At 51.5% G+C, this 26328-nt stretch overlaps 3 protein-coding genes across 7 annotated transcripts in view; 1 reads left to right on the forward strand and 2 right to left on the reverse strand.

Moving 5' to 3' along the window:
• Positions 1-123: 123 nt before the first annotated feature.
• On the reverse strand, positions 124-4115 carry CCDC27 (coiled-coil domain containing 27; the record flags this gene model as incomplete). The annotated part of the gene is made up of 9 exons (XM_083802589.1): positions 124-449; positions 567-671; positions 1316-1528; positions 1914-1991; positions 2189-2319; positions 2867-3068; positions 3382-3540; positions 3623-3759; positions 3890-4115. 9 exons carry the CDS (start codon positions 4113-4115, stop codon positions 312-314), a joined length of 1389 nt encoding a protein of 462 aa, XP_083658715.1. The 3' UTR covers positions 124-311.
• On the forward strand, positions 4114-13243 carry LOC310882992 (myo-inositol 2-dehydrogenase-like; the record flags this gene model as incomplete). 2 transcript variants are annotated; one of them, XM_083802588.1, is made up of 9 exons in its annotated part: positions 4114-4355; positions 4806-5273; positions 5885-5955; positions 6716-6824; positions 8725-8855; positions 9125-9232; positions 10159-10277; positions 10997-11153; positions 11791-13243. In XM_083802588.1, the coding sequence occupies 9 exons, from the start codon at positions 4114-4116 to the stop codon at positions 11937-11939; spliced, it is 1554 nt and encodes a 517-aa protein (XP_083658714.1). In that variant the 3' UTR covers positions 11940-13243. The 2 variants fall into 2 exon arrangements, 1 of the variants encoding a protein (XP_083658714.1); XR_014573265.1 differs by lacking the exon at positions 10159-10277 and having other exon boundaries at positions 11791-11928.
• Positions 12447-26328, reverse strand: part of TP73 (tumor protein p73) — a 38894-nt gene continuing 25012 nt past the window's right edge. For 3 of the 4 annotated variants that reach the window (XM_083802584.1, XM_083802583.1, XM_083802585.1), the window contains 10 exons: positions 22523-22709; positions 22165-22280; positions 21613-21722; positions 21248-21390; positions 20431-20519; positions 20004-20128; positions 19176-19330; positions 18852-18984; positions 17784-17877; positions 12447-15915 (listed from right to left, as the gene is read on the reverse strand). In XM_083802584.1, the coding sequence (XP_083658710.1) occupies positions 15595-15915; positions 17784-17877; positions 18852-18984; positions 19176-19330; positions 20004-20128; positions 20431-20519; positions 21248-21390; positions 21613-21722; positions 22165-22280; positions 22523-22709 (1473 nt within the window). In that variant the 3' untranslated portion in view covers positions 12447-15594. The remainder of the gene's footprint in view (positions 15916-17783; positions 17878-18851; positions 18985-19175; positions 19331-20003; positions 20129-20430; positions 20520-21247; positions 21391-21612; positions 21723-22164; positions 22281-22522; positions 22710-26328) is intronic. The other variant, XM_083802586.1, reaches the window with a different exon arrangement.

The raw sequence follows: 26328 nt of genomic DNA on the forward strand, positions 1-26328 counted from the left end.
TTCCAGTCATGTAACTGTACAAACTTGGCACAGTGGTAACTTTTTTAAGCTACTTGTATCTGAGCAGTCCTAAGTAGTACGTCACAATTCCCTGTGAAATAGAATAATTCTACAGACCAACGATTTACAGTGAATGGTGTTTAATCAGTTTCAACAATTAGAAAACAACTGAATTCCTGCAGAACTTGAATCAAGTAAAATGAGTTTAATTTGCTATCAAATCACCACCAGAAAACAAACGAACAGGAGCCTGAAGTTGGTGGCGTGTTGTGACTTAACCACTAGGGCTGTTCTGCAGGCATTAAGAGAAGCTACCTTGCAGGACTCTTCCTCCTACCCTTAGAATTGGTAGGTGATGAAGTAGCCGCATCGATGTTGTAGAGAGATGGGACCCTGACACCTTTTTGTTTCAGCATCTGATGAAACTCTATCCGCTCGTTAATTATCTTCTGAAAATCAAAGACATGTAAAGGGATAGAAAAGCATTGGGTGTACAGCAGTGCTGTAATGTTCTCTTACCAGTTCCCCGTGGGCTCCTGAGAGCAGAATTCCAACGAGCTACATACCTGCATTGCCTCCAGCACCTCCTCATCAGTGAGTTCCGCCTGGGGAGGCTTGCTGCCTGCTGTACTGAACGTAGCCTGAATTATTTTGCTTCGAAATCTTTCAAACTTTTGATAAAAGAGGAAAGAAGTAGGTGCGTTAAGCCTTTATATATGATTCTTTGGCACTTGCATGGAGTTGACTAGGACAGAGACCACACCGTCAGAAAAAGTACGAGTTGATGATGAAATGGGAAGTCTGTGCATGTGAAACTATGGGCAGGTTTACTGGGCTTCACTGCACGTACTATGCTAATGATGTGTTTCTGGATGGACCCAGACCCTTTTTGGGCTGCTATGCTCATTGTGGCAACCTTGAGTCAGGCCCAGAGTGAGTATGCCTGCAGGAAATGGCTTTAAGGTGCTATCTATTACTTTGTGTCAGGAAGATATTAGAAATCTGGTGACGGAACTCCTGTGAATTCAGTACTGTTTCTTGAGGGCTTCTAGTATTTGAGGCTAGTGTGCTTTGTCATTCATATATGGGCTGCATGCTAGAAAGCAGGCAAGCAAATGGTCTGAATTTCTTTCTCCTTCAGCCCTGTAGCTGCAAAGGCAAATCAGTCCTGGGAGCAAAGGATTTCAGTGCCCCAGTGAGCCTCCTGCTGGGCTTCTGCCTGAGAATGTTTCTAAGCTTTCAGACTCTGCTTGAAATGGTTGAATCATCTCTTACCAGGGAGGTAGGAATCTGAAGTGAAAGAGGCTGTATTTACCCTGCTGGTGAGGCACTCGAGTGCCACTCTAGTTTGCAGCTCCGTGTGCTGCAGTGTTTCAGCTTGGCTCTGCATCTCTTCCTGGGCACGCTGCTGCTTGTGGATCTGGTATCGATTGGTCAGAGCCTCTGCCTCTAGCTGGCTGACCGTACCCTGCAAATCACTGATCAGCTTGTTCTGCTCAGCCAGTTTGGATTCTTGTTCTGTAACAACCTGAGGAGATACATAAATCAAGCCATTACAGTGAGGAAGAAAATGAGCAGACTTGGCCACATCTTCCCAGTATCTGGGTCAAATGCTTCTTGTATTTCCTGGACAGTCTACAGACTCACAATCTTGTCAGTACAGGTAACTATTACTACTTGGGGTTTTCTCCAAAACCACTGTATCGAGTACTTGAATAGCTAAAAGGGGCAAGTTTGCTATTAGGAAAAAAAAGAGTGGTAAAACAAACTCAAGAAGTCAGATTTTCAAAGTAACTTCACTGTGTGGGTTTTTTTCATGGGGCAAGTTCACTCTTACAAGCCTAAAACATGCACAATGAAGCAGATGACACTAGAGTTTTCCATAAAAGCATGCGGGCTTGCACCAGATTCACCTGTCGAAGACTGCAGTTCTCCTTCTCTGTTGTCACCATCATTTCTTCATGTTTCTGTTCTTCTCTCAGACTGCAAAACTTAAGGGAAAATATTTTACACTTCAGTTTTGTAGTTCACTAATCAACTCCTGTCTCATTAGGAAGAGAACTGTTTCATAAATTAACTGAATTTCATTCAGTTTCATAAATGAATATGAATTTCATTCATATTTCATAAATAAACTGAATTCCCTGCTGCCAGCTCTCTTAATTGTGGCCGCTCTGCTCTGTAGTACCTTGGCAGACATGGCTTGCAGCTGACTTTCTCGCTCCCTGAGCTCCTTTTCAAGCCTCTCCTTTTCAGATTCGGTTTTCCGAAGCTGGGACTCTTGGATCTCCAGTTGTCGTTGCAAGGAACACACGACACCTGTAATGTTGGAGTACTACTGTAAGCAAACGGAATTCCTGCCAGAGGCCTCGTGGAGTCTTTTTAAGGTAAGCAGAAGCAGAGCTGTTGTTGCTATCCACATATGGACTGTGGGTGAAGTTAATGTACAGCCATGATGACCCTGGTTAATAATGCATTTCATAGTACTTTGCTGTGATATATAGTAAAGTTTATATTTACTTAAGTAAATTCACTGTGAGGGAGAAGCGATTCTGAGGACTACCAGAGCCAGTAACACCAGCGCAGGGGCTTGCCAGATTGCTGAAACACTAGCAAGCACCCCAGAATACCAGTCAGGCCTGTCTGCATGATTTTCTTGTACTTCTAAGGGGAGAGCGAAAGTGGTTTCAAAATACATGGCATTTCTGACTCACCCTGTAAGTAACAATTGAAAGCAGGAGGTTTCACACTCATGAGAAACTAACCTAGATATGTTTTCTTGGTAAGAGAAACAGAATTGCAAGAACATAAACTTGGTCTCTAGTACAATAATAGTCTGTTCTGGGGATGCCTTCTCCCATGGTACCTGTGGCTATCTTGTAGTCATCGTGTGCATTTTGCAGTAGTGCACAGAGTTCTTCATTGGCATCCTGGAACGCAATGAGCTGAGCAATCAGTGTGTCCTCCTCTCCTTCTGCCTGCTCCAGAAAGAGCTCTGGAGCGCTCGTGTCACTGAGTGCTTCTTCAGCGGCTTCTTCACTTGAGCTCTTTTGTTCCATTTCTGCGTACTGTAAAGACAGAAATAAGGACTTAAGAAGCTGTGCTAAAGCCTTGTGTGGAGAGAGGGAGTTTCAGAACCGGGGCTGAAGCCCTGTGCTCCCCGCCCTGCTGGGACGATGAGCCCCGACGGGGGGAGTACAAATCGCATCCCCGCGTCCCGGGGGTCTCACTGGCACAGCCAGTCAGTGGCTCGTCTGAATGTCCCTGCCTGTCCGCCGCTCCTGCCTGCGGGATGTTTGTGTGTGAAGAGCACTCTGCCTCCGTGACAGCTACAGTGGGTGACGGCTTGGCAGGGAGCAGCCTCAGGACACCGACAGTTACCGGCTCCGCATCTCCGCCGCCCCTGAGCAGCTCCAGCTCTTTCTTCAGGTTTTCATTTTCTTTCAGCAGCTCGGAGATCACCGCGTCCTTCTGCGCGCACTCCGCCTTGTACCTGGAGAGATGCTCAGCCTCCTCTCCCAGTGCCGCCAGACGCTGTTCCTAGGGAACACGGGACCGGCGTGGCCGTAGCACAGCCAGGCCGCCCGAGGGCACGGACGGGGACGGCCGGGCCCCCCCTCACCTTCTCACCGACGGTGCTCGCACACCTCGGGTCGCCCCCACAGGGGGCCGGGCCGGGCCCTGCCCCTACGCTCGTCTCCCTCCTGTCCCGCTCCATTTTGGGGTCCCCGGGGGGACCCGGGGCGTCGCGGCGGCCACCTGCGGGGAGAGCCGGGCTCAGGAGGCGGCACCGAGCGGCTCCCAACGGCCTCGGGGGGCTCCGAACAGCCCGGGGCGGGGGGGGGGCTCCCAACGGCCCCGGGGGGGGGGGGGTTCGGGCCGCCCCTACCGGGCGGGGACGGCGACGTCGCCCTGTGGCTGGTGCCGGGACATCGAGCGAGGGGCGGCCAGGGGGGGTCCCGCTCCTCTCCCCACGGCCAGGGGGGCTCCGCGGCCCCGTCCCGGCGGCGGGGCGAGCCCACCGGGGAACCCATCGGGGAACCGGGCCCGGCCTCGGCCGCCCCCGCCCCGCCGTGCCCGGCACCGCCTTCCGCTTCCGCGGCCGGAGCCGCCATGGGGCGGAGGAAGAAGACGCTGCACGACTACGCCGCCGAGTTCTCGGAGCTGGCCGTGAAGCGGCAGCGGCCGGAGCGAGGCGGCGGCGGCGGCGGGGGGGAGGCGGCGGCCGAGTCGCTGTGGTGCTCGTCCTGCCAGCTGCCGCTGCGGGTGCGCCGCGACCGCATCCTCGAGCACCTCGCCTCCGGCCGCCACTACCGCAACCGCCGCCTGGCCCGGCAGCGCGCCCCGCTGCTGCTGTGAGAGCGGGGGGATGCGGGGGGGGACCGGGCAGGGACGGGGGGCGGCGGGGGGCTCCGCGCCGAGCTGCCCCGGGGCCGGGCCCCTTCGTGCTCTGCACCTCGAGGGGTGAGGGAGGGCGCAGGGCGAGTCCCCTCTACCTGTCCCCTCACCTGTCTCCTCACCTGGCCCCTCTACCTGTCCCCTCACCTGCTCCTCTACCTGTCCCCCCACCTACCCCACTACCTGTCCCCTCACCTGTCCCCTCACCTACCCCTCTACCTGTCCCCTCACCTCTCCCCTCACCTGTCCCCTCACCTACTCCCTTACTTCTCCTCTCTCCTACCCCTTTACCTATTCTCTTTAGCTGCCCCCTCACCTGTCCCGTTCTCCTCTCACTTCTCCCCTCACCTTCCCCTTTTCCTACCCCCTCACCTCTCCCCTCACCTTGCCCCCTTTGCCCCCTCTAGCTCCGCAGGCCCCGACATCAGCCTGCCGCTGCAGCTCGATGCCCCCTCCCTGCTCACTCAGCCGCCCCTCATCCTCGCCGCCACCACCGCCAGGGATCCCTCGCTGCTCCCCAGTGCCATCAGCTCCACCACGACCACAGACCAGGCACCCTCCACCTCGGCCTTCACCGCCTTACACATGAGGATCACACCCGCCGAGCGGAGCAGCCGGAGCCCAGCCGTGCCCCAGGCCCGTTTTGGTGCGGTGCTGGGACGCTGCGGTGCTGGTGGTGTCGGCCTCGCCCTCTTTGGCACGGAGCTCGGTGATAAAGCCTTGTTCCAAAGCTTAGTGGAAGAAAACGGCTGCTGCTTGCTGTACGTCGTGGAGGACCGGCTGCACGAGGTGGAACGTGCCTTCAGCGCCGAGTTCCTGGCCAGCACGCGGGTGCTGCGGCAGCAGGACGCCGACATCGTGCTCAACGACCAGCGGTACCAGCCAATTCTCAAATTAGTATTTTAAATGTCATTGCAAAACCGAAAGGCAGAGCTTTTTTTAAAAAAAAAGATGGGCTTGATTTTAGAAATTAACAAAATGAAAATAAGCTAAGATGTACCCGTCACTTCAACAGCTCTGCCACGTAAATGGTTTTAGGTTTCACTGTATGTTCTAACCAGCAAAATGCAAGTAGTCTTGTCGGAGACATTTGAAAAGCTATCCCCTTTAAGATGCAGGAAAAACAACGCAGCTTTATTGTACGGGTTTTTGTTTTAGCTAAGGGCTTGTGTACTTTAACAACAGGTTTTTGAGAAAACCTAATGAAGTTACTGACCTTGAATTAAGAGATCAGGTTAAAACTCTCCTTCCTGTGCTGCTGTCACTTCTGAGCATCAGTGCCCTACAATATGCATCCCTGCAAGTGGGTACTGAGTTCCTTTTGTAACATAATATGCTCTTCCAGAGTGATGGGGTTTTATGCCTTTTTAAAATTCATCCTCAAAAGTTAAGAAAGCTAGCATAAAAACAGCTGTAACTGAAAGGAGGTGCTGACTGTTCATTCCTCTAAAAATTGTCTTCACTGAAGAACTTTTGACTTTTGCAGAGTTTCTGGAGTCATCGTTTGTTCACCGCCTGAAGAAGCTTCTGAGACTGTCATAGATGCTTTGCGAGCTGGTAAGAGGAACTGCTGGAAACGCAGCTTTTATCTGTAGTGTAACGCACACTGAAGGAGGCCTTGTGTGCTTGCTAAATGCTTGCAGAACGCAAAGTTTATATTTTGATGTAAGATTGAAAGGAAATCAGCCAAACTTTCTGCTTGTGATGGCTGTATAAGAGAGCTCAGTGTCCAGATCGGGGCTGTAGAGTTCCTGTTTCCATTCTCAGCTGCAGACCCCATGCAGTTGCTGTGAAGCTTGTCAAAACTGGGAGCATCTTTACATTTGCCTTACTTGTCTGTCTCCTCCGCTCCTAATTTCATAGCAACTGCAGCAGCTCCTTAATTAAAATTTTTAAAAAAAGTAAAAATTACTGCTTTCTCATTTCAGCAGTCTCCCTTGAGTTGTGCAAACTAATTGTGCAATTGAAGAGAAGTCAGCCTACTAACTGCTACCTCCTGCACTGACATTGATGGCTTGAACACCAGTGGGGTCTGTACTACGCCTTTCTCACTCAGAAAGCCCAGTCCTAGAAATACAGCTGGGAATCAAAGGAAAGCTGTTTATCCCAACAGCCGTGCTTCCTGTGGCGTGTAACTAGCTAACAAAATGATCGTAGCTAGCAGCGAAAAGGGAGTTATTGGCATCAACAGATAGGAAGCATTGGTTTCATGAAACGGACTTTCTAGAATGTAACAACAAGTACAGTATTTCAAGATGAAAATGTTTAGTGCAGACTGTTCTGCCTTTAATTCTATGTTCTGTGACCTTTTGCACAGGAAAAGGTGTATTTTGTGAGAGGCTGCCCAGTTTTGACAGGCAGACAGCAGAAGCGTGCTTTGATGAAGCCAACAGATGTGGAAGACCGTTGGTTTGTGGCTTCTACAAGTAAGACTGATTTTTCTTTAGGATTTGTACTCATTAAGAAGCTCATGTCTGAAAGTAGCATTGATTTCTCAAGCTGTCCTTTATTCGTCCTCAGATACATTTAGTTTTGCTACTGCTTATTGAGCATTGCTTATTATCTGGGAGTTAATTGGCTTGGATTAATTCTTCATGCTTAATGGAGATAAAATCTTAGCTATCGTGAGATTAAAATAAAAGCTAGTGGAGTGATAGTCAAACAGCAAAGCTTTCAAGGCATGAAAGCTCCATTTTTATTTTTTAGAATAGACATTGGTAATTGGGGGGTCCAGATTTCATCAGTCCCTTCAAGGTTTTGCAAATGCTACAGCTCGTGTTTGAGCTTCAGAGGAGGAAATATTCTGGTGATGCTGTGCCATTCTCTGAGACAACTCCTTGCTCAGTGGTTTTAGGGAAAACAGGAACTTTTTCTTTTGTATTGTTTTGTGCACATACAACCACCAGGTCAGGCAGATCTGTGGTTTTACTAAGCATACAGCTACTGAGATCTGTTTGTTAGTGCTGTGCTAGAAAGCATTTGGTTTGCAACCCTGCTCAACGTAGGAACACTGTGGCATTAAACTTTGCTCATGAAGTAGACTTCTTCATGAAACTTCTGAGAATATCCTTTTTTCCTGTTTGACAGCTTTGCTGCAGTGCACTAGAAATAACATGGGAAGAAGGCATTTAATTAGCTGTGGTCTTCACAATAGCGTAGAAAAAGACTCTTTCAAAGTTTGAATGTGCCTTTGTAATACTGAAAAGCGATCTTATTTTTTTTGTAACTTTTTCCTATTTTCACCGATTTGCTAATTAGATCTCTAACTCTGTACTGACTTGAAGAGCGTTGATCCTGTGAAACTGAAGTACCTGTGCTAGCAAATAACAATGAAAGCATAGAGTAACTGTAAGAGAAGAACCTTTCAGCAACCTTTTCAGTTCCTCTTAGAGCGCTGTCTTCAGGGAGACATTGAGCTCATCCATTACTTCAACTTGCCACTCGCAGCAAACTCCAAGGCTGTGAAACCTCTGGTTGACGTTAGAATTATTGGCCTATCTGATAGAAATAGACCTATTAATCTTGATAAAGTGATATTTCCACTTGTGACCTTACATCTGGACCCGTAAGATTAAGTAATTGAAAGAGAAGGAAAGTAGATTAATTTCAATTAATTTCTGCACTGTTAAACTTACGGGGATTCAGGAAGCTCTGCTACAAGGCAGGAATGCTGCTTTAAACTTATGCTCAGAATTTAACACCCTGTGGTGAGTGTGGATGTGGGTTGTTAGTAAACAGCTATGATTGTCTAGTGCTTCTCTCTTGAGAGCAGTTAATTTCATTGCAAACAAAACTTACTTGGAGAAATATATGTATTTATTAGCATATATATACATAATATATATTAGTATATTATATATACTAATGCGTAATTACACAAAATGCTTGCCCTAACATTTGCCTTTTCCATTTGAGTGCTACATGTACAGGTCTGTTCCCCAGCCATAAAGTTGAATCTGAACTGAGATTTTGGTCAACACTCAACTGAATTTAAACCTGTAAGTAGGGCTCTGAGAAGAACTGTAGGTAACTTGCTGGACTACTGGGGGGCTTTCAGTCCCCAGAGTTTAATTTCTTCCATAAAAATGTTAGCTTAAGTCTTCCAAAGTACAGATATTAGGCGCTTTTGCCAGAAGCAGAATTAATAAGTACTGAGGGGCTGAAATTAGAAAGCGGGGTGTAACCCTGCCAGTCTGGTGAGGTTCAGGCGTTGCACGCTCGCCACTGTCTGCGTTCGAGTCGGCCTCTTGCGCCGCGCTGGCAGCAGGGGCCCAGCGACCTTTTTGTGCCCCAGCAATGTTCCACGTTGCTTGTTCCCCTCTGCAGGCGTTTTGACCCCGCGCTGCAGTTCCTCTGCAAAAAGGTGCGTGGCTGCCAGGCCCTGGGGAGGATCCACCGGATAGCGACGACCAGCAGCGTGTACCCGGCGGCTTCCCTGGGCTTCCTCAAAACGTCAGGTACTGCGCGGCTCGTTCATCCGAAAGGGGCTGGAAGCGGGTCTTGCCCCATGTGCTGGTGGAAGGTTCTTTAGGTCTGTGTAGCGTTAAGGTGCGTGTCTCTTTCTCTGGAAGAGTATTTTCTCTACTAGAATTGATTTCAGCTACCTGCCTGTAATGGCTTCTGGGACGTAGGTGGCTTTAATACTGATCCCAGGGCAGTTCAGAAATGTATATTAACCATGGGTTTTCAGTGCAAAGACCTTAATGCCCAATTTTGCTTCTTCCAGGTGGAATTTTTTATAATGCTGCTGTGCACGATATAGATATTGTCAGTTTGTTGTTGGGAGAGAGTGCACCAGACACGATATTTTCACTGGGGCATGCGTTCTGCACAGGTAAGACCAAATATTTTGATAGTTTGTTGTGTACCGCTGGGCTTCTCAGTTACTTCAGTACTAAAATTGGGAAGAACTGTTACAATAGCGTGGTAGCCGTGCTGTGATTGTTCCATGATAGAACTGCCGCAAAAATAGTCAGTGAAGTAGAAAGCAAGTTTCTAAAAAAAAATATCATTTTAGACAGAATATTTACCGAATGTTTCTGAGTCGTCTTTTTCCCACTGATGTGAAATAGTTGCCGTAGAACTGTTGCTGAACTTTGATGGTTTGCCACTTGAAAACCAGAATACAGAAAATAATCAGCAAAGCCTTATGGTCACACAAATGTTAATGCAGTATTCTCAGTTCTCTGCTTTCATTTTTCTCCAGTGCTTTCCTGCTGAGCTCAGCGCAGTTAAAAATGTGAATTTATGCTGGATTGACCAACACTCCCTGGGTTACCAGACAAATTTAAATTAACTTCCAGTTTTTAAATGGAAATTTAAAGCTGTAATTAATGTCAGCTGCTGCCAACATTGGCTTGCTGGTGTTAGAAGGTAAGGTATGCAATGCTGTCATCTATGAGGTGCAGCAAGCAAAATGCCCCAGAGAGGAATTTACACAATCTGCCTCTTTCTAGCAAAGTGCTGAAAGTTGCTTATTCTTGGTACTGATAAGTTGCAAAAGCAAATGTGTTTGGAGGAGGAAGTGAAGTCATCTGCAGGGAAAGCCGTGGGCTTGCATAGGGGAGTCCAGGCAGTGTTCCTCCAGAAGAGACGATGAAGGTAAACCAGCTGGCGCACGCTGCCAAAAGCACTTTGCTGTCTCCTCGCTTCCTGTTTGAAAGTGTTCTAGACCTGCATTGCCTCTTAAAGGAAGAAAATCACTGTGTCGTAGTAGTGATTGCTGTTCTGGTATGAGCGAGTGCCTTTTTTGTCACTCAGATATGGCCTGCTTGAAGGATGCAGACACTGTAGCAGTCAGCATGAAATTTCCTAGCGGAGCAATTGTTACTTTGGACATCAGTCAGCACTGCACTAAAAGCTGTGATCAGAGACTAGAGGTGCGTTCTTGCTTTTAAGGTACATCTGTCGTGACGCCACAGGCTAGAACGAGTTTTCCCTGTGTACATTTGCCTGGGGCAGCACGTGCTGTGCCCCGTCCATATACCTGCAGACCCGTGTCACAGAACACCTCTGAACCTCAGCAGCTGCTTACGTTTGGTTAACTTACAGTCCACTTGTCTCTTGTTACCCAGATTTTGCCTCCTGTACGTGTATTCTGCTGGGGTTACTAGCTGCACGCAGTCATGCTAGAGCAGGAATTGATGTCAGCTCTCAAGGCTGCAGTGTTGTTCTGTAGTTTGTTCGTTGTCTTTCCAGGACGTGTCTAGGACTGTAGCAAGGGCTAAGGCCTTACAAGTATAAAAGGCATTAAAGGGGAAGAGAAGTGTAAAATCAGAGGCCTATCTTCTGTCAATTCCTAATGTCATGAATTACAACAGAATAGTGGGCTGGATTTGGAGTGTAGTGTGTGTTAAATAACTAAGAAAAAAAAAAAGCGAAGATACTGTATAAGCAGAAGCCACTCTGCTACAACCTGTGCCTGGTATTTCTGTCTGGAGTGATCCATAGAAAGGATGTGTCAGTTGCAACTCCAAAAATCAGCAGCTGCTTTTTACTTGGTCATACAAACCTGGGCTTTTGTACGCTAGCTAAGTTTAAGATCAAACGGACAGTGAGTTGAAAACCTCGTTCTTCTAACTTTTTGCTTTCCCTGCAGGTTCACGGTTCTCAAGGAACGTTACGGGTAGATAACCAGAATCCCCTGGGGATTACGGAGCACGGAACTTCTGTGTCCATATGTACACAGACCCAAGCTGATCGTTACAGAGAGGCACACCGGGGGCTCTTTCGACACTTTCTGAGAACCCTGAAAGGTAAGGTGGAAGCTTACATTAATGGTTAATATTGCTTTGGATTCACCTTGAGTGAAAACTTCACTGGGAAGTTGTTCCAGTAGCAACTGCAATTTGGTGTTTGTGTCTGAAATCCCCAGAAAAAATATGCGTAGACGTGAAAATCAGGAGTGAGATTCATCGTGGTTAGGTTTAATCCAGCGTTGTGCAGTGGTCAGAGAGCTCCCTGTAAGCAAACCCAGGCGTTAGCACACAGGCCTGCTGTCCTGAGAGCCGCAGGAGGAGGTGGCAGCTCGATGGATGAGCGAACAGCAATTCTTGTTTCAGTGGCTGGAACTGAACGGGTCGGCTGCGTGGCAGGGGCGTGCTGCTTTTCTTGCTTCTGAGTCGGTGAGACGGGTGAGGGAAGGAGTGTTGATTTGAAAACTTGTGTTCCGAGAATAAATCAAAGTGGGGAGGAAACACTGTGTTGGACCTTAATGTCTTCTACGAGGGAAGCAGCCGTTTACAATAGCGTGGGAGAGCCTCATCCAAAATCCTCGTCGTCCATATGGAATAAAACAGTTCCGTTCCGTTGACCTCAGTGGCAAAAATACAGGATTTGAGCCTCAGGAACAGGAAAGAGAGGGGGATGAATTTTTCCGTTCTGTCTCTGCAGGCAAAGAGCCTCCCGCGATAACCAAAGAGCAGTTCCTCTGGGCCGTCCAGGTGGCCGCAGCCGCCGAGCAGTCCTGGAGAAACGGATCCGCTGTTGACCTGCGCAACGAAGCAATAGATTCGGCTGTGATCAAGACTGAGATAATGTGACACGTTGCTGATTTCTGAGGTGAAGGATAATCTTTAAGCTGCGCTACGGTGAAGTCTTTTCACCTGGCGATGTTTCCACTCCAACCTTAGACTTGCGTTTTTGACGTTTCCACTGGAAATGCCCAGAGCACGGAAGCAAGTTTGAACTAAAAGTGCTCAGCGCTGCTGCGGGTGCCTCGTAGCACGTCCAGCGCTCCTCAGGACGTGGTGAGGTGCCATAAACTGCCCCCTGCCGCAGGAGGCACCGTGTGCGCCGGCAGCTTCGTGGCAGCTTTTTGTGCAGGTGATGCCGTGCTCACAAGAGAGGGAGGGAGAGCACCCGGCTGGGCCGCGCGCTTCCTATCGGTGTGTGCCGGAGTGTGACTGCTGTGCTGAGCTCGACCCGGGCCTCGTATTTATTGTTTTGTTTGTTGCTTCTACCGGGCGTTCTAAATCTATGCTATAGATTGCAAATGCATAGCTGAGAAGTTAGGGTCCAATTTTCTTGGGGGATAGTGGAGAGAAGTGAAAAAAACAGGGAGGGAAACCTCCAACCGTGCTGACTTAAGAGAGGTGAGAAACTTTGTAGTAAGGTCGTAAATTAAGACTATTTCATAGAGAAGCAACACACTGGGCATTTTGATAATAAGCACTGTGTTATTTAAAGGAAAAAAAAATCAGAATGCAATTTGTGAATTGTACAGGGGCCCTGTACAACAGCTGTGACTGAGACATGTCCCTTGCATGGGTTCCTCAGCGCCTGCTGCGAGGCGGGGGAGCTGGCTGGAGGCTTTTGTTTTCTGTGCCTGAGTGCAAGCACATACGTTAATATTTTAGTAGCAAAATTGAGCTAATAATCACTTTCCTTGAGTGCGTGAAGGGCACTCTGCATATCTTAAAGATATTTTTTTACAGTCTAGAAGACTGGGAATATACACCACAGAAAAGGATAGTGCCTTCAACAAGAGGCAAGTATGCTTTTAAACCAGGTTGTTTGTACCTTTTTATTCTTCCTTTGAGCTTGTTGCCGGTGTATAGATTTGGCTGTCGTTTATTTCTCATATGTCAGTTTTCAAGACCTTTTGAAAGTTTTTTTTATTGTATTAAAATAACAGTTTTGCCTTGAGTGTTTATAGACATCCCTCCTTGGAAGATTCTTTAGTTCAATCGATTTCCAATTCCAATATATGCAGAGTATATTACTAAAACTAGAGCTATGACAGTTATAACTAAAGACAACTCTCTTGTGGAAATTGTTTTTAATGGTGTAATTTTTCAAACTCAGAAAAGCGATGTCTTAATGATAAAGATTGTTACTAATTTCATGCTCTCTTTTCTAGTCATTTATTGGGGGGGGGGAACAACCTACACCCATGACGAAGCAGACATTTACCTCTTTCAGTCCTGACAGTAACTTATTAACAGCAAGGGTGGCGTTCTCATTTTGGTGGCGTTTTAAGGCAGGCGCTGTGCAGATGTGATTGCCCCGAGACATTTGCTTCCTTTTGGAGAGCGTTAGGAATGGAAAGCAGCATGGCTGAGAGAGCTCTGCAAAACTGGGTAAGGCTGCGTCCATCCACAGAGCAAGCTGCCATCCTGCTGCCTGGGGGAGCAAATGGCCTTTCTGTGGCACTCTTGCCTTGCCAGGTGCTCTTGTTCTTTGCAGAACTGTGTCTTTGTAGCTTCATGGTTGTTTGATGAAGCAAGAAAAAATTCAGGCCCTTAAAGGTCATGGTTCACGATTTAGCAGTAGTATTATGAGAACATTTTCAGTACAATATAAGCAAGACTTTAGTTACCAGGTGTTGTAATTCAGACATGTTTTTATTGTGTTACAAAAAAAAAAAAAAAAGGAACCACAGCTATAAAAATAACACATTTTCCAAAGATAACATTACAAAAATTACCACTCGTAACACGTTTGGAGTGTATCAGTTAATACTGCTGAAGAAGCCTTAGTTAACTTTGAAGACATGACTGATTGTTTCAAAACCTTTAAAGCATTAAAGTGCTTTAATTAGCTGTTGCTGCAGGACACGTTCACATTTCAGCGAGGCCAAAGCGGGGTCGGGATCCCCCTGGGTGTAGTGTACGGGGGCGCAGGGCATTGAGGTGCTTGCGTCCCTGCCGCTCCCGGGGCAGCAGCGCGGGGCCGGGTGGGACGGGGGAGAGGTGGCAGCCCCCTGCCCTGGGCACCCAGAGGAAGGCGGCGCAGGGATGGCGGGGATGCTGCTGCTGCAGCGACTGGTGCCAGCTCTGGGGCATAGCTGCGGGTCTGCCCTCGGTGGTCTCCGGCCCAGGGGCAGGGCAGGGGATGAGACACAGCACTGGGAAGGTGCCGGGCAGCAGCGTTCCTGCACGGGCTCCCCCGCGCTGCCAGAGCTGCGGGAAGGAGCTCGCTGCCCTCCTCCCTCTGCGCGTCCCGAGCCTCGGTGCTGTGCCTCGTGGGGACCTGTCGGGAGATCTCACCTCTTGAAATGTCCAGCTCCAGCTCGCTGGTAAGAGGTGGGAGGGAAGGGAGTGCTTTCACTCGCATCATTGCTTTCTGCTGAGCTTTTTTCAGCTTGAATCAACAGACAAGTTACGTATGCCTGGGAAGAAATGACCAGAAACAGCAAACAGAACTGGAAAGACCTCACGTGGTTGCTTAGTCCATCTCCTCGCTCCAAGGTAGGATCAAATTTGCACCTACCTCATTAATCTGCCTCCAAACTCCCCCTACGGTGCAGGGAGTAATTGTGCAGAGCTCTGACTTCTGAGGGGAATTCAAAGGCCTGCCCCCTCTGCAGTTGTGTGATAGATATTCAGAGGAGGGAAAAAGCGCATCTGAATTATGAATAGATAAGGCTTGAGACGTGATTTTCTGCATGTTTACATGCTAGAACATGAAATTAATTTACTTGACACCATATTGTTTCAGGAGTAAGTATCAATTTTTATAGCTTACATGAAAATAAATCTTTTCTTATCCTTGCAGCACAATGAGTATACTGTATGTACATTTTGTTCTGTTTATATACACAAATATTTAAGTACATGAACACATCTGGAACTGACAAATGGGTTGGTTCCTGCTCTACAAGGAACTGAATGAAACAGATGCTTTTTGGCAGTCCATCAGGAAAGCAGATTTTGTCGCTTTGTGTCATCAGTCAATGGCAGATACTTTTACAGAAAATGGAGCAGGTAAGGACTAAATCAATTTTTACGATGATAAAGACCCGCTGGTTTTTGACGCCACTGAGAACACAGAAGAGGGATAGGTAAGAAGGAAAGGCCAGTCTCACTAACAGAAAATGTGCTATCTTTATGCTGCATCTGTTTGATGCAAGGTTCTTCCAGTAAAATACAAAATAGTATCGTGAGCCAGCAGGTGACTCCTCTGCCACGTGCAGTCAGAAAATCTGTCCTCCATTTCATGAGTTGTCTCAGCCGCCCTGTTCTCCCTCGATCCTCTGACAAAACCGCTGGGATTTCCTCTCTGGAAAGGTACCCAGAGAACGGATCAGGGCCGTGCCTTCTCACACGGCTTAGAGTTCCCATCTGTCCAGCAAAATTACACTTTTCCAGACGCTCAAGGCCAAAAGTGTTTTCCCATTTTTCATACGGGGTTTGGTTCCCCCCCACCCGTTCCTTTTACTGTGTCCGGTCTCCTACTGCCACACCCCGGAGACCCTCAGTTGATCTCTCCCTCCGTGAATTCCTCTTTTATGGACTGTTTGCGTGACTTGCAATCTGGGAGGTCAAAGCCAAAGTCCGCCCACTCGTCGGCCCCGCCGCGGTTTGGGATGGTGATGGTGTGGCGCACGCGGAAGTGCACGGCCTCCATCACGCGCTGCCGCTGCAGCTCGCCGGAGCTGCCGATGGAGATGGTGGAGGCGTTGCTGCTGGAGCGGATGAGCTGCTGGGCCCCGTAGTCGTGGCTCTGCTTGAGTTCCTGAAGACCTCTCCAGATGATCATCCTGTACTGCTCCGGGATCTTCAGTGCTCCGAGATCCTGGAAGAACAAGGATTCTGAGGCGTGCCCACAGGTGGCAGAGGTGCGAGCACTGCCGGGAAGGGGCCCCAGGACCACGGCTCGTGGCTCAGAGGGGACGTGGCCACCAGGACCGAGCACGAGGTCCTGGTCCTGGCCCTCCCCATGCCACAGCACTGAGCCCAGGGGTGCTTCCGCGAGGGGCATCTTCTCGCTTGTAACCGACTGCCAGCTGACCACTTACATTTTTATTTGGGGACAAGGGGGTGGTGCTGTACATTCACTGTTTCACATCAAGTTACAGTGAAAATGGGAGGAATCCCATTGGATACAGGTCGCGGAGCAGCGCGTGGAGCAGCACGTTGTCTGCTCACGGGGCGCCGACCCAGGGGCCTGGCTGCCCATCCCGCGTCTCCTCGGGTCCCGGACCAGGAGGCTGGGCTGGCACCAGGCAGCCACCGCGTGAGGGCTTCGGTGGCTTTGTGGGATTTGGTGCTTTCCCTGAGCCCCGCTGATGGGGGCTGGTCCGGGTCCCTCCTGTGTCATCTGTGCCACTGATGCAGGCAACAGGGGGCTTCAACGGGCATTACAGGCTGTGGCTGTAATGCTGAGAGTTCGATCATACAGCAATGGGGGGCTGCACCACCACAACTCCCCTGGTAGTGGAGAGCTGCCAGAGCGCCGTGTTAATGCCAAACACAGAGACTCGTGTGAATGTTAACTGGAGAAGACAGCGAGTATGCAATTAGTATTTACAAATGTCAACTTGGACAGACAGTTCAGCAACCTGATACAAAGTTTTGGCCATACCAAATGTTTCCTTTGACAGCTCACAGGTAATAACAGCGTTAGTTCGGAAAATGGTCCAAAACCAGGCTAGGATTATGCAACTGGCCCCAGCTACCAATGAAAAATCATTGTGTTTTCAACAGCTGCATCACCAAAATGTGGTCTCTTACTTTATTGTAGCTGCTGGGTGGAAGATTACTACTACAAACAAACCACTTGGGGGCAAAACAGTATCAGGGCAGAAGCTTTGCCTTGGCCAAAATACTGAAAAGGATTTAGAGGGCTTGCTATGGCTCCACGGGTCTAAGTATTTTCTTCTCGTTACCCTGACGGATGGGGAAGTCCCTGCCTAGACGCCGTCCTAGGCTCAGCAGCCTCAGTATCGTCACCGAGAGACTGCGCTTTAGCCAAGAACTGCAGTAGCCAGCTCCTCTCCCAGCAGCGGAGGGCTGACACACAAAGAGCAGGTACAGCTAACACGTGTATCCCTATTTTCATTCCAGCTCTTGCCTAACCTGTGCTATTTCATGCCGGGGTTGAAACAATAGTTCCCACAACGCAGATACCCTGCATTTGACTCCCTTCTTCACATTCTTTTGTCTTACATGTCAACAGGGGAAGACTTCAGATCAGATCTAAAGGTCTGATTTAAAACACGTTAAGATACAATGGAAGTGTTTCTGCTGATTCAGAGGGCTTTGGATTATTTTGCTGAGTACCTCAGCTTTCCTTTCAAAACCTACTTGAGTTCTGGTTTGGGGATTATTTAGCTCTTTTCAGATGTCCCAGAAAGAACAAGTGCACTGAGTTATTAATTTGTTTCTCCCCATTAGCCTGTGAGCTTGTCAGACCTTGTTTCTGACAGTCTAGAAAAAAAAACAATGGACAGACAATTGTGGTTGCTACCAACAGCTGAACTACTGCTAAATCTGAAGGACTAGAAGGGATGAATAAATGAAAAACACAAATCTTGGGGAGCATAATTCTGTAACAGGTTGGTGCACAGTTTTTCCTTTCCTTTAAAACAGTTTTGTCCTCGCTTTTAAGATCAACAGCTGATAGAAACAAGTGGTAAGAACAGATCTTCCCAAAGCATTTACCTCTATGGATAGGTTCTGCAGATGGTAAATATTCTGTAACCCTTGTGAGGTGAAATAGTCGATGCAGTTTGGACACCCCAATCCTGTTAAAAAACTGCAGAAAAAATTTGGAAAATAAAGTGGCATTAACTTCTCACGAATATAAGCTGTGCTCTCAACCGTCACTGTAGTGGCAAACCGTGTTCAGCTCATTGAAAAGGCAGGAGGAGACTGCAGCGAGCTGCTGCTGCCTCCAGCCTTGGCAACACTTCCAAACCCCTGCAGCACAGATGGGATGTGGGCAAATGAGTGTAGGAGGGAACTTGCTTGGGGATGCTCTGAATGCTTGGCCTGACTTTTTTTTTTTTTCTTCTCTGGCTGTTGCAGTCTAAAGCGTGACCTAAATTTCCATTAATGTCAAAATGAAGAATGGGACTATGTTCATTCTAAATATTACTTTCTTTTTCTTTTTCCCTCTCCTCGTCTTCAGAGGCTTCAGCTGAATAACCTACGCTGAATAACTGGAGGGAGCTTGAGCTAGCTGAGGAGGGAGAGGGGGGCATGCCTGGTGCAGGGGTGCTTTGCACATAGCGCTGGGCTGCGGCTGTGCAACTGGTGACTGGATGTACAGGCTCCCCAGCCTTGGTAGGATGTCTGTTGAAACATCTGTGTTCTTTTTAAAGACAAACATTACCAAGTGTCTGCAGACCCATTACCGTATTCCTCATGGAAAATAAACCACGTGGACTGAGTTCCAGACATCACTGATAAGGAAGGGGAAGTTCACAAAGCTACATGGCAGTTTGACATGCAGGAAAAGATTCTTGTTCAGGTGGACTTGATTTTTAATTGAGCAAGGATGGATTAGCAGAGGTCTATGAGGGCAATAGATGTTTCTAACTAGTAGGTAGCTGGGCTTTGATTTCTGAGATGAGAAGAATGGACTACGTGATTTCATGAGCAGTGATTTCTCAGTTGGAACCAGTGGCCAGTTGACCAGTTGCTAGACAGATCCGAAGGTTAGAGCAAGGGACAACAGCAAGAAACATCAGAGGACAACACAAAAAGGGCATCAGATGCCTCTCCTACCTGACGAGGCTGGGATCAGGGTTGTAGGGCGGAGGAGGGGTGCAGTGTGATCCCGAGACCATGGACTGGGACGAGTGGCCCCCGTTCATTTCTCCGTTGGGTTGCATGGGGTGGCTGTTTAGCATTCCGGGTCCTAGGCAGCAGCCATGTCAACGCAACAGACAGATCAATTAGACGTAACCCACATACTTAGAACAACCCTGTCCTCCTCGAGGAGCCTACTGCCGGGTGGGCAGGCAGGGCCTCCACGAGCGGGGAGCGCCGTCTCTCCGTTGCGCCTCGCAGCTGCCGGCCCCGCAGCTCGGGGCGCGGTGGGGACCTTACCCATGGGCCCCAGGCTGGGCGCCGAGCTGGAGCTGTGCTGCGGTGGCTGCCCCACCAGCTGGTTGACGGAGGGCAGCTTGTTGATTCCTCCTCCGTGGGCTTTGTTCATAGGTGAGAGGACAGGACCGTAGGACGAAGGCGTCTGCAGCTGACTCCTGCTTGGGAGAAAGAAGGCAGGGGTGAGCAGGAAGGCAAGGAGCCAGCCGGCCTCGCCCCAGACCTCCCTGCGGGCTGACCAGGCTTCTGTGCTGAGCTGTCAGGCAGTTGCTCTGAGAAAGGCTGGTCTGCATGGAGAGCAGCCCTGGACAAACTGCAGAATTGGCTGGGCTGCGTGTTTGTCAGGTAACAGCCGCGTGTGTCTGCAGAAACCCCTGCAGGTGGAGAATTCACTGGGGGCAGTCCCCTTAGTAGGGTTCGTACCCAGTGCTCTAGCACATGCTTCCCAGAATCCTGTGAATAATCCTGTGAGTTGCTGCTACTGCTTGCAAGGCTACTCCAGGGGACCAGATCTCAGATGCATTTAATGGGCTTCTGCACCCAGCCCTGGCATCTCCTGGCAGACATTTGGTAAATCACTCCTGTGTTTGTCGGCACTGGGAGGTGCCCTCACCAAGTGCCTCTGGTGCTGCTGGGCACCTACAGGCACAGACATGGGAAGACCCTTGGTTTTGAGGAAGAACTAGACTGCCCAGGTTTCTTCCGTCTCATCACCGCGATGGTTTGGGGGCTGCCTGAGGGCTTCCCCCAGCCACACGGCCGAGCCAGGGCAGCCCCGCAGCCTCCCTGCACCGCGCTGCCCGCTGCAGAGCCGCACCGGCTGGCACTTACTGCCTCTGCAAGAGCTGCTGCTGCTGCTGCCGGTAGGAGTCAACCAGCTGCTGCGGGACCAGCTCCACCAGCTCCAGGCTCTCCTTTATCTTCATCAGGATCTCAAAGTTCTCCCGGCCCCGCACCTGGAGGATGGAACAAGCCCAGGTCTCACCTGGCCACCTTCCTCGTGGACCCTTTTTCCACCCAGCCACGCAGGCACAGTGTCACCGCAACCAGGGACTACTCCAGGGCCCGCAACGCAGGCATTTACAGACGCTCTTGTCCTCTAGCTCTCTCTGCTTAACCCCCGTGCCTGCTGGCACGTGGGAGACCTGCAGCCCCATCCTTCCTGAGACCGCGTCCCCAAGGGGTTTCCCTCAGAGGGCCCAAAGCATCTCCAGCCACGGCAGGCAGCTGCTCCCCACCGCAGCTCACCGACACTTACAGGCACGTAATACATCTCCTCCTCCCCGTGTCTCCGTTTCTTAATGCCAGTCCCCAGTGCTGGGATCCCCTGGGGGCTCTGTTTGAACGCTGGAAAGGAAAGAGGAGGAAAAATGTTAGTGGAAAATGAAAGTCAAGTCTGGCTGGGGGAACAGCTGTGTCCTCCAGGCACACGGGGGGGTTGTGCAGCCCGCAGCCGTGGGGCAGGAGCAGAGCAATGCCCCGCAGTGTTTGCAAGCCTTCACTGGGGAGAGTGAAATAACCACTTCTAAGAGAATTAGCTTGACACATGCCAAACGTGTGCTCTCATTCAGGGCTTGTGGCTTTAGGATATTTTTGTGTGTGTTTTTGATGAAAATTCCCCTTTTCCCTCCTTTCCATTCTCCTGGACATTTGTAGGCTGTCCCTGGGAGAGCAAACACAGCTGAAAACACCTTGCTTCCCTGCAGCATTTAGGCTCAAGCCATGCAAGGTGCTTGCTGTTTACCTGTGTTCTGGCATTGAAGACGTCCCTTTAAAAGACTAATAGCAAAGAACAAATATATCTGGACGGGAAAGCTCTGCACTAATGTCATTGCACTCTGGAGGGAATAGGTCCTACTTCTGGGATCTGAAATTTAGTTGAGCAAGATCAAAGCATCATGTCCCAGTGCAGGTTTGGGCCTGAACTTCTGGAGCACGGTAATTTTGGTTGTAATGGGAAAGGTGCTAAGGCAGAAGGGTCTGCAGCCCTCCGAGCAGCAAGGCAGGCTAGGAGCTTGGGCCTGCGATAGAGCAGAGCCCTGAGCCACCCTCCCTGTCCCAAAAAGGGGACTCACTGCGTTTGTTGGCATTGCCGTTTTTAGCTGCGCTCTCGTTCAGGGCTTGCTGCTCTCGGTAATGGTCTTCATCGGCTTTCCGGTCCCTGCCCGGACAGGCACAGATCCGTCCCTCAAACGACCTCCTTCCTAGGACTTGGCCGCTGGGAGGAGAGAGAAACCAATGAATTTATTTCTGCTAGGGACGTTCAGCTGGGCTCAGTCCAGCAGTGTCCTTCTGGGTGTGGGGCAGAGGAAGGCTTCAGCTGCATGGGGAGAAACCAGCGTCGTGCTGGGTCCCTCCCTGCCACCCACCCTCTTCCTAGCCAGCGGAAAGCAGCCTCTCCCCCCACGCCAGCAGGGACAGTGCAGGGACGGCCACTTACTCTCTCATCTCCAGGGTGATGATGATGAGGATGGGTCTCCTGTTCATTCCTCCCACGCAGCTGCTGTTGCACATGAAGTTGTAGAGGATGGTGGTGAACTCGGTGCCCACCTGCCCGGGAGAGGGGAGCGGACGCTGAGCAGGGAGCTGGGGGCAGCCCTCTGGGCAGGGCTGTGCCCCCAGCGCCTTTGCAGGGCGAGCAGAGGAGCCCTGGGGGGTGCTACCGTGGGGGCACCAGGGAGGGGAAGGGTGGTGACACGGCCCTGCAGTGATGGTGACAGTCCCAGCTGGGGAGAGGAGACTCTGCAAGGGCTGTGGGGTCTCTGAGGGCCAGGATTAGGAGGGATTTCCCTCTGCACCCCACTTCCCAGGAGCTGGGCTTGCTCTGGGAGCTGGGAGCAAGCTGGGGTGGCCTCATGCCATTGCAGCAGGCCCCCTGCCCAGGACACAGATCTGTCTCCCACAAAGCAGCCGTGCCGCCAGCGGGTTCACCCCGCGGCACAGGGCCCGGCGCTGGGTCTGCTCCCCACCACCCCCGGGGCCGGCGGGGTACCTGCGGGGGCTCGTAGGGCACCATCACGCTCTGCCGTCCCGTCACGGGGTCGTCCACGTACTGGGAGAGGTTGTTGCCCTCCACGCGGATGAGGTGGCTGGCCGGGGCTGACTGGCCTGCAAGGCAAGTGCTGGAGTCAGAGGAGCCGCGTGAGAGCCGCAGCAACCCCCCGAGACCTAGGGGCCCCCGTCCAGGTGCAGAAGCACGGTGAGCAAGCCCGGGCTGTGGGGTTTGTGCTGGTCCCAGCTACCCAGGACCCGGCGGGCCCAGGGCCCGGCGATGCCACGTGGCTGCCCAGCTTTGGGGCCTGCCGGCCGGGGCTGGGGCTGCTCCCCGCGGGGGCGATGCCAGCACTCACCGTCGTTGAAGTCTCGGCCCAGCTCGTGGTTGGGACAGCGTTTCACCACCTCTGTGACGTGCTCGGCCTTCTTGTAGACGGGCATGGCCCGGATGATGGTGCCCGGGGGCGGCGGGGTGGACACCTTGATCTGGATGGGGCATGTCTTGGCGATCTGACAGTAGAGTTTCTTCAGCAGGGGGGAGTACTGGAAAGGAAGAGAGAGCTGTGTCTGCAGAGCTTGGGAGCAGGAAAGGGAAAACACAAACACGTAGTAAGGGCAGCAGGGTCCCTGGACGTCTGCTGCCCCTCGTGGGAGGGGTGCTGTGTGCTTGGGACCCGTGTCCCTGCCGGAGGGCTCGAGCTCGGCCAGCCCTGCCCACAGCGGCCGAGCCTGCCCCAGCCACCCGCCTACACCCTGCGTTTGTTCTTCAGCTGCTGGCTTCTCACTGAGCGGGACTGGGATTTCCCAGCCTACGAGGATGCTGGAAGCTCCCCTGGTGTCCTCGGCAGGAGGAGGGGTGCTGCCAGCAGCCAGCAGTCACATTTTCAGCAGGAGAGGGAAGAGCAGCAGGCATTCCCAGGGCAGCGTCTGTCTGAATGAGAGCCCTGCAAGGCAGCCAGAAGTACCACGAGCAAACCTCACGTCCTCTCAAGCAACCTCTTTATGGACCAGCTCTGCTTCGAACGGGCACACGGGAAGCACCGAGCCCCCGAAGGAGCTGCTCTCAGCACTCCTTCCCCCTCTGTCGTGCCCGTCCACCAGCTCAACCATGAAACGTGCAGGCCAGAGGCACTGTGAGCTCTGCTGCGGTGCTAACCGCAGTGCGCACGGCTGTCCTCCGTCCTTCTGGTAAGTGGAATTAAATTCACTCTGCACTGTGCGGAGCTTGCCTCTAGCCACAAAGCACTGCTTCCGTGGTGTAAAGCTGTTACGGTGCGAATCCAGCCAGGCACCAGTGCGGGCAGAGCGCCGCAGCACCTCGCCCCGTGCCCAGGCAGCGCTTGTTTCGCCGCAGCCCTTCGGATCCAGCCACCGTCTGCCTGCTGGATGCTCCGAGTGAACCGCCAACGTGGCAGCAGCCCAGAAAATTAAAATAATGGCTTGTTACAAAACCAATTACTGCCTATTGTATCGTAACCACTCCGGGGGTGCTGTGCCAGCGCGAAGATTCCCTGCGTGCCGGGGGAGGAACCGCGGCGGCGCTGCCCGTGCTGCTGTGACGCCGCGCAGCAGGTCCCTGCCCTGCTGCCACGCATCCCCCGTGCGTGTCGGGGAGAGGCCACAGGACCTCGTGTGGAAGCTGTCTCTGCAGTAACTTCTCGCTCAGTACTTTTGTCTCCCTAGAAACATACAGTTTTAATGCACAGACACAACCAACTGCTTGATGCAGCGCAGGGGAGGGTTTCCCAGCCGGCTGAGGAAACCGTGCTTACCATTGCATAACAGAATTACAGCTAATTATGCAAGACCTCAGAGTTTGATTATGTCTAGCAAGTGCGATGCCGAACGGGGTTTCTCCTGACCATGACTCAATTCTTCGCTTGCAGTGACAGCAGCAGCTCACAAAGGGACGGGCTGGGGCAGCTGCTGGGCCAGGGCCGGCACCGGAGGAGGATGCTGGGCAGCAGCTGGGGATCGCCCCTGGAGTGGTGTGTTTGTAGGAAATGGGTCTTAAGCACCAGAACACTCCTTGTGTGGACACAACAGGGGTTGTTCGATCACCAGCAAGAGACAAACTCCTCTTGCAAGAGCAGCGATCGTCCCCGCACGTGCAGCCCCGTCTGGCACGGGAAGGAGTTAACTGCTGCCCCCTGCCCTCAGTTAACTGCTGCCCCCTGCCCTCCCCGCTCAGGTGCGCTGAGTTGTGAGGGCAGAGCCTACAAAAGGCACCAGGCAGCACCCTAATTCCAAGGGGGGTGGCAGCATGTGTGAGAGCTGGGGATGGAGCACGAGAAGAAGCAAGGGAATGCTGCATTGTGAGGCCAAACCTCCCCAGGGCAGCGGGGGAAACATCTCTGCTGGCGCTGGAGGAAGCCGGAGAGCATGGGGGGCTCTGAGCCCTTAAAGGTAGGGACAGCCCACAGAGATGGGTCCCAACACGGGGTTGCTCTTGGGTCTGTTGGTGCTTGCCCTGTGCACAGCCCCAGGACACCCCTTGGGGGCGATTTGGGTCCCCACGGGGTCAAGTGGCAAGTGGCTGTCCCAGCCAGGAGAGGTTTCAGTGCACACCAGGGTAGGAGGGAGCTGCAGGCTGAGCAGGGGCGGGGAGGGCACAACTCATCCCTTGCCTTCCCGTAAACGCGTGTCTGGGGCACACGTGCGAGGAGATGCGGTTCCCTTCCGCCTTGCCAGTGCCATGCTGTTTTCCATCTCCCAAGGAATGTGTTTGCTGTGCGAGAGCCCACCCCTGCTGCACGGAGCGCAGCTAGTTCCTGCATGGCAGGGCATGCCTCTGCTCAGAGGGTTTTATCTCATCCCCACAACACGCGCTTTATGCCAAAAAAATACCACCGTGCAGAATATTTGTGAGGATGTTAAAGCTTGTCCTGAGCCATCAAAATACAGGTGTGCAAAGGCTAGCGAGGCTCCTGCTGCCAGCGCGGTGCGGCACGATGACCGCTGTGCTTTCCCCATGGCAGGAGACCTGCCCTGAAGCAGGGGGCACTGGGGCTCTGCAGCAAGCAAAGCAGCTTGCACGCAGGGTACGAGGGTATTTGGGGCCCGTTCTGGCAGAACGGGAGCCTGGCAGGGGTGCAGCACGTTTCCAGCAAGACGACAACTCCAGCACAGCAAGCTGCAGGGCAGAGGAGGCAGAGCAGGAGGATGCTGTGGCTGCTGGAGGCTGTCAGTGATGTGGAGATGTGACGTGGAGCTGAACCTGCAGCAAGAATTAACCCTGATTATCTGAGGGATACGGACCTGCCAGCAGACAGAAGATGCTCAGTAACAGTGCCTTTCACCAAAACCCCTACATTTGGCTTGGATGCCAGCTAACTCTGACTACAGTGACTCCAGGGTCGGATCAGCTCCCTGTGTACCACCAGGGATTGTGCCGAGATGGAGAACGCGGCTCCCTTGCAGCACCCTGGGTCCCCTCTCTCTGGGTGGAAGAGAAGCTTGAGCCCACGTAACCTGCTCTGAGGGGTGCACTCAGGATTCAGCACCCCCATTTTGAGGAGACACCATGGCAAAACAAGGGTTATTTGGAAGGGGCTCTTCCTTGCCAGGTGTTAAAATACTGACAACTCCTGTCAAAGGATCCTTTCATGTAGACATTCCCGGGCAGTCCTCAACATGCCTGGGAAATAAAACTGCTCTGGAGGAGCAGAGGTGCATTATGGCAAGCTCTTTGGTAACAAATTCTCTCATTATACCATGTTATGACATGGATAAATCTCTGTTAAATAGCACAGCGATTGCCCCGCAGGGAGAAAGGCTGCCGCTCAACACAGGCATGCCTCCGCTGATAACCTTATCGTGTCTTAACAGCTCCAGGATTGCCTTCAAAGATCCTTCAACAATAACAAACTATTCTTTTAAGGAACTCCGTGCTGATAACTCTGGGCAAGAAGGATCAGGGCTGCGTCCCGTGAGCCTGTGCCCCCAGCGCAGGCTGAGCGCGGCAGCACGTGGGCCCCCTGCACGCTCTGCAGCTGCTGGAGCAAAGCGCTCCCCGTCCTGCAGCCCCAGCTTGTTCATGGCCACCACGGGAACGAGCGTTACATTTCATTGTGTGTTTACAATCCAGAGACTCTACATCCCCAGAGTATATTTCCAGCCACATTTTCCATCCCCAGCCGTATTTTCAGCCAAGAAGAGCAAT

This window comes from Anser anser (genome assembly GCF_964211835.1).
Source record: "Anser anser genome assembly, chromosome: 17".
Lineage (NCBI taxonomy): Eukaryota > Metazoa > Chordata > Aves > Anseriformes > Anatidae > Anser > Anser anser.